The 7,544-nt window shown below is 44.6% G+C and overlaps 1 protein-coding gene across 1 annotated transcript; it reads left to right on the top strand.

Moving 5' to 3' along the window:
* The first annotated feature begins 524 nt into the window (after window positions 1-524).
* Window positions 525-2,246, top strand: LOC306995895 (uncharacterized protein). The gene is made up of 2 exons (XM_079607863.1): window positions 525-1,693; window positions 2,099-2,246. The coding sequence occupies exon 1, from the start codon at window positions 530-532 to the stop codon at window positions 1,493-1,495; it is 966 nt and encodes a 321-aa protein (XP_079463989.1). The 5' UTR covers window positions 525-529; the 3' UTR covers window positions 1,496-1,693; window positions 2,099-2,246.
* The last annotated feature ends 5,298 nt before the right edge of the window (window positions 2,247-7,544 follow it).

Raw genomic sequence — 7,544 nt, 5'->3', positions numbered from 1 at the left:
TTTGGCAAAAACAAGTCTTCATGACGACTCTGGTCATTTGGGATTTGAGCGTACTTTGAATCTGTTCCGGGAACGATTCTTTTGGCCGAGGATGCAGTGTGAAATAAAGTCATGGTGTGAGCAGTGTGAAAGATGTTGTTTGAGGAAAACTCCCACTGGAAATAGGGCTCCACTGGTGAGCATTCACACTAACGCCCCTATGGAACTCATCTGCATAGATTTTCTTGTCCTGGAGAAGTCTAAGGGAGGAATAGAGAATGTCCTGGTGGTCACCGATCATTTCTCAAGATTCGCCCAGGCTTACCCCACAAAAGACCAGAAGGCTGTCACTGTGGCAAGGGTGCTGTGGAAGAATTTCTTCTGTCGATTTGGTTTCCCAGCAAGACTCCCAGCAGATCAAGGCAGAAATTTTGAGAGTACAGTAGTTAAGGAGTTGTGTAAGCTTACGGGAATTACAAGGACTCATACTAGCCCCTACCATCCGCAAGGAAATGGGACCACAGAGAGATTTAACAGAACTCTGATGAATATGTTGGGCACTCTTGATCCTGATAAGAAACCCAGGTGGCATGAATACATTGACGCACTGACACATGCGTTCAACTGCACTCAACACGATTCAACTGGTTTCTCCCCATACTTCTTGATGTATGGCAGACATCCACGACTGCCTGTTGATCTCCTTTTTGGCCTGTCAACCGCAAAAGAGCCATGTGAGTACAGTGAATATGTTCAGACTCTGCATGAGTGCTTGACCTATGCTTATGAGGAGGCAGACCGAATGTCAAGGCATGCTAAGGATCTTCAGAAAAAGCACTATGACAAGAAAGCCAAAAGCCACATGTTCCAACCTGGTGACAGAGTGATGGTGAAAGTGTGTTATCTTGAGGGGAGACAGAAGCTGGCAGATAAGTGGGAACCACATCCATATGTTGTGGTGAAGAAACAGCCAGGAATTCCAGTGTATGTGGTTCGTCCAGAAGATGGTGACAGGGAAAGAGTCATCCACCGAAATCTTCTGTCCCAGTGCATGTTTTTCCCAGTGAGTTCCAAGTACCTTGCCCGAGAAGAGCCTGACATGGAGGAAGTGTCTGGAATGGACTCAAGTGTTTCCGAGGAAGAAGAGGAAGTAGTGGAGACAATTGAAAGTGGAGACAGCACTATTACACAGTGTACAAGTGTGGAATGGTCAGATGTTGTGGATGAAGAGCATGAACAGGATGGAAGTCAGTTGAAAGAGACTGTGAGTGAAAAAGAGAAGCATGGGGAGCAGACGCCGTTGGAAGTCTCCAATCCTGAGCGGCCAGAGAGGAGATATCCTGAGCGGAAAAGACGCCCACCAAACAGACTCTCCTTGGAGATACATGTCCTCCAAAGTGAAAGTGACAAGGAGAAGGTAGAAAGAGGAAGGAAAGTGTGGGAAAAGGCTAAAGCAAAGAAGGAGCTCTACATTAGCAATACATATAAACACACACCCCACACAGACACTTTATAGAGAATCATAAGATTTAGACCGACTTAATTTTGTTTTTTAGTGATGACTGGGACGGCATCATTTAAAGAGGGGGTGGATGTAGGGAAGATGTAAAATGTTTCTCCCAGCCTTAGGGGGGAGCTGTTTCGTTCTGTGAGTGAGCCCTTCTTCACATGGGTGGAGCTGTTTTTTAATTCAGTTATATTTCCTTGTGGAAAGGTAAGGGTGTTCTCTAATTAATCTATTTCATTTCTTTAACTATTTTGTCCATCCATGCTATTTGAAGAAATATATTGCTGTTAAAGATGTTTATTAACACATATGTGCAGTTATTTTCGATGGATGGTTTTGTATTTCTGATATTATTTAATGTGTAACTAATTCAATGAGGTGGGGTATATTTTTCTGTATATTGCATTGTGTTTAACGTTTATCTGAGTATTTTGTGGTTTTATTATTTGTATTTTGGATGAATCTGACTCTTAACTTTAATTGTTATATGCTGGAAGTGATTTGAGGTGAATACAGTATACCCGCAGCTAAAACTTTAATATTTTGTTTTATAATGTTGTATGCACTGTTATTTTGATTATTATTAACTCAGTTATATTTCCTTGTGGAAAGATGTTGCTGTGTGCTGCATAGTGGCTGATGCAGATTAAGAGCCAAATAAAAGAAAGCTTCACTGCTGTGACGACCACGATCTTGGTGTCCTCCTCATTCATCGATCACAAACACAACGCAGAGACATTTGGGGGAGCACACCGACGAAGAGGGTTACATAACCAAAGAGGCACCTTTATCTCACCTGAACCTTTTGCTGTTGCGTCCTTCATGTAGACTTGATCCGGGCTGAATGGACGTGGCAGCAATGTCTTTTCTAGGACCGGAACAGTAGTATGGATTTGTCTACCACCTGTTGCTGCGATTGGTGTAGAGCGATAACCCATAAGGGCTAAGCAGGGGTCCGGCTGTTTGAGGATGTACTTGGCAGTCTGAACAGCCCTTTCTGCAGCTTCGTTCAACTGTGGATAATGTGGGCTGGAGGTAATGTGAGTGAAACCATACCTCTGTTTGAAATCTTGGAACTCTGCTGATGTGAACTGTGTCCCGTTGTCACTGACCAGTTCTAGCGGGATGCCCCATCACACAAAAATGAGCTTGAGCTTGTTAATAACCTGCTTGCTGGTAATGGAGGTGAGGGAAGCAATCTCAATGTCTCTAGAGAAGTCGACAGCGACAAGAAAAGTATTACCCTCTAACTCGAACAGGTCAACAGCAATCCTTTGCCATGGGCCACTGTGCAAAGGAGTGGTTACCAGTGGTTCACGTCTTTGTGTAGGTTTGTGCTCTCTGCAAAAGTCACATAATTTCACTTTGTTTGTGATCTGTACTCCGATGTTTGGCCACCAAACTGTCAACTTGGCTCGCTCCCGACACTTGGTGAGGCCCTGGTGACCTTCGTGCAGTTGGTCCAGGACCCCAGCTCTGAGTACTGCTGGAACTACTATGCGGTCGTGGTATAGGACCAGACTGTACGACTCTGATAAGTGACTTCTGGCTGCATAGTATCCACGCAGTGGTGAGCCCTTTACCATTTTGCGAGGCCACCCTTTTCTGATGAATGTGATTACTTTTTGAAGTTCAGCATCGCTTTGTGTGACTCTGCTAATTTCCTCAAGCTTGGGTGACTTGATTGGTTTGCTAGCCACCATAGTGTTCACATATGCCTTTAGTTGCGTTTCTGTTTCGGGCACGTAACTGTCTTTCAGTGGATGTATAGAGAGTGGCGTTTTGTCCAGATCGTATGAGTTGATCAATGGCACCAGTGGCTTGTGGTCTGTTTGTAAACGGACCTGGCCCATACCTGTGATGTAGCAGGCGAAACATTTGCAAGTCCAGACATATGCCAGACACTCCTTTTCGATCTGCGAATACCTCTTCTCTACATCAGTGAGTGTGCGCGAGCAAAAGGCAACGGGCCACAACTCTCCATTGTGGTCCTGCAACAGGGCAGCACCCAGGCCATAACTGCTGGCGTCGGCACTGACCACTGTTGGTTTGTTGGCGTCGTAATAACAAAGGGCTGCTGCAGCCATGAGTATTGCTTTTGCTTTGTTAAATGCTTGCTTCTGAGGCTCCCCCAAAACCCACGCAGTCTCTTTCTTGCGCAGGTTAGTGAGTGGATGCAACACTGTAGACAGGCCTGGCAGGAATTTTCCGACATAGTTAACCAGTCCGAGCACCTGCCACAGCTGCTCCTCGTTGGAGGGGCTGGACATCTGAGCGATAGCTTCCACTTTGCTCTCATCAGGCTTCACACCATCCGCGCTAATGATGTGTCCAAAGAACTTCAGTTCAGTCTTTCCAAAGTGACACTTGGCCCTGTTGAGCTTGAGACCGGACGCCTTAACCATCCGCAACACCGCGTCGAGATGGCAGTCATGCTCCTCTTTTGTAGATCCGTAAACCAGGATATTATCCATCACAACGACAGTCACTTCTAGGCCTTTGAGCAGGTCGGTCATCAGCCGCTGGAAAATCTCAGGCGCCGATGTAATGCCAAATGGCAGATGTTTGAAGCAAAACCGGCCCATTTGGGTAATGAAGGTTGTCAGTCTTTGGCAGCTGGGGTCCAATGGAATTTGCCAGAACCCGCTAGAGGCATCCAGAGTGGAGAAAACCTTGGCTCCTGCCAGCTTAGGTGTTATATCATCCAGTGTGGGCAAAATGTAACATTCTCGCTTCACTCCCTTGTTCAAGCGTTTCAAATCCACACACACTCTGACCTCGTCCTTGTTGCGTTTTGGAGCGGGCACCATTGGGGCACACCAGTCTGTCGACTCTGTAACTTCCTCAATGATCTCGAGGCTCAGCATACGCTTTAGCTCTTTCTCCACTTTTGGAAGGAGCGGAAACGGAACTCTGCGTGACATGTTGACGCTGTATGGGACTGCTTCCTCAGTCAGCTCGATCTTAACAGGCTCACAGTTCAGTAGTCCTATTTCCCCGAACACATCGCTTGTTAAGTCACTAGTGATAGCATTGACTCTTGCTACCAGCCCCATGCGCTTTGCCACTGCCTTGCCCAACAAGTTACTAACATACTGTCCTTTTATGACCGTAATCCAGTATTGGTATTTTTGACCTTTGTATGTACTGTAGTGGTGGCAAGGAACTCACCCACACATCGGACTTTCCCGCCTGGGCTGTACACTGTTGGCCTGGACTTGTTCAGTTTTGGTTTTTGACGTAGTTTGCTGAAAGTCTCTTCAGTCATAACGGTGGTATCAGCACCTGTGTCGATTCTAAAATCCACCGGACTGCCATTCACTAGTAGCTCTATATCCCAGTCAGGATCCGGGTCTGACTTCTCAATGATGTTTGGCTTTGACTTTGTGGTTGCTCTCAGGAATAGTTCTCCAATAAGAAAATAATTCTCATCTGAATCCATAACGGCCTCTGCTCTGACTTCTTTTAGCATCTTGGATTTACTCAAGGCCTCGAAATGTCCGATTTTATTGCATTTTCTGCACCTTTTGTTACGGGCTGGACAGCTTTCCTTTTTATCATGCATCCTGTTGCATCTCTGACAGTTTATTCTCACTGTATTTCTGTCCTTGTCCCTGCCGTGGTTTATCATAGCTCCTCCTTGTGCTATTGTACTGTTTCTGTCTCACCTCATTCACTGTAATTTCCACACGCTCTGTACTTTATTGTTTCACTTGTTCACTTTGCCGTGCAAGATGGATGACTCTCTCCAGCGTCAGGTCCGCCTCTAGCTGGAGTTTTTGCGAAACCTCTTTGTCCATTATTCCGATGATAATCCGGTCCCGGGTCTGCTCGTCCTTCCCCGCACCGAACTCGCAGTGCTGCGCGAGCTCGTACAGGCTCCGCCAGAAAGCTTCAACTGTCTCCCCGGCCCTTTGGCTTCTCTTATGAAAACAGGCGCGATCGTGGATGACGTTTCTTTTTCGGGACAAAGTGTTCATCAAACTTCTGCATCACTAGATTAAACTCATACTCTGGATGTGGCATGGCCTCGGTTGCCGCAGGAAACACAAACGAGCCGTAAATAGGTTCGGCATCTCTCCCCATTGAGTACAAGAGTGAGTTCACCTGCACTTCGCTGCTCTCTTTGTCAAGTTTTGATGTGACTCTAAACCGGGAGAATCTCTGCCGCCATGTAAGCCACTCAGCTGGCTGCGAGAAATTGAACGGCTCGGGAGGTCCAAACTTTGCCATATTCCTCTTAATGTCGGTGTGAAGTCCTTAATTCTGACACAATGTAATGATATGAGGCAAGACACAGGTCGCGGTCTTCATTAAGAAGAGTTTTATTTGGCTACAGCACGGAGGATCGTAAGCCATCCGTTGGGCTCAACCCATAGCATAATTATTATTTTTTTATTACATACAGTTAAATTACATACAATTAAAATTACCTACAGTCCCCCTCGTGGTTAGCATCCCCAAACTACGGTAGCTTAACATGGACAAAAGCCAATCTCCCAACAGGAGAGTTTCTTTAAGAACTGCTCGAAGACTCTCCCGGCCACTAATAAAGGCATTTGAAGGACATTTGCTGATAGTCTGTCTGTTATTACTGCTGCGCAGCAGGTCAGTTTTATGGAAGCAAGTAAGTTAGAGTAAGAGACTCGCCCAGTTGTCGAAGGAAGACGCAGAGAGCTAGAGTATAAAGGTTATTAAGTGTCAATTGGAAGACGCTATGGGTGTCGATTTGAAGGTGACAGATTTATTTATTAAGTGTCGATTTGCAGACGCTAGACAGTCACATTTAGGGAAAAAATCCTTTACAATGATTATAAGTATAAATAGTGTTTAGTGTTGCACTTGTTTATTGTGGGCATTTAACTGCTCGTAATGGCCTGAGGAAAGAAACTTCTTGTGTGCCTGGCTGTTCTGGTGCTCAGTGCTATCTTGTGCAGACCGGGCAGCAACAGTTCAAAGAGAAAGTGGCCCGGATGTGAGGGGTCCAATGATTTTTGCCAGCCCTTTTACTCACTCTGGATGAGTACAGTGCTTGGAGAGTGGGGAGGGGATGTACCAATGATTCCCAATCCAAGTAAGACTGTTCCAGACTGTTATAGAAGTGCAGAGGACAGACTCAATGACTGCAGAGTAGAACTGCATTAGCAGCTCCTGTGGAATGTTTTATTATTCATATTACAACTGTAAATAAGTGTCTTAGTTTATACGGATATTTTGTAATATATTATCTTGATAAAAGACTAATATGGACATCAATATATTAAGTCATGTCAACTCGAAAATAATGTTTCATTGGGGTCTATAAAAGTAAAAAAAAACATTTATTGATCTAGCATTTAACAGATGTACGTAGGCCTATAGCATGTGTTTTAAGAATAAAATCAGTAAAATTGAGCCCAATGTACTGTGCTAATATGAAAGCCACATTTTTATGTATTTTATGGTTAAAGGAAATGTCTGTAAACTTGGCTGATAATGTCTTTGCAGAAAAACAGCATTACCTTTTCTGTTTAGTGTATAGAGCAGAGGTACAATGCTGAAAAGAGAAATAGAACAATATATTATTTGAGATAAATAGACATTTTTATTTTATTTTGAAAACTTTTATTTAGTTTAAAATCCAGCATACACAACTACCCCTAGAGAAAACACACGTGTGTGTGTGTGTGTGTGTGTGTGTGTGTGTGTGTGTGTGTGTGTGTGTGTGTGTGTGTGATCACATTTTATTAAATTATTAAATATTCATTTAAAAACTTGGGGAAAGTTGAGGTCCCACATGAAGACAAATCACAGAGGAGACAGGGGGAAATCCCATAGTGCATGATCACCAGGGACTTGCAGAGAGTCCGGGAAGAGGGGCTCGAACAGCATCGTTCCCGTAATAAGTAGCGTCCTATAAGGAGCAAACTATAAAAAATTGTGTTCCACACAGTCAGGGCGAAAAACTCGGCCTGGACGGAAGAATATTATGGGTCTTACACACTGCCCATAGAGTTATTTTATCGATCAGCGAGCGGCGCACAAGCAGTTTCAGTATTCTTAGCCGATAGCATTGAGG

Source organism: Phoxinus phoxinus (genome assembly GCF_949152265.1).
Source record: "Phoxinus phoxinus genome assembly, chromosome: 3".
NCBI classification, from domain to species: Eukaryota; Metazoa; Chordata; class Actinopteri; order Cypriniformes; family Leuciscidae; genus Phoxinus; species Phoxinus phoxinus.
This window is presented reverse-complemented; position numbering and strand designations above follow the sequence as displayed.

Bases quoted from the DNA above. Each gene is read 5' to 3' on its own strand.
- LOC306995895 (XM_079607863.1), top strand. From the start codon at position 530: ATGTTGGGCACTCTTGATCCTGATAAGAAACCCAGGTGGCATGAATAC.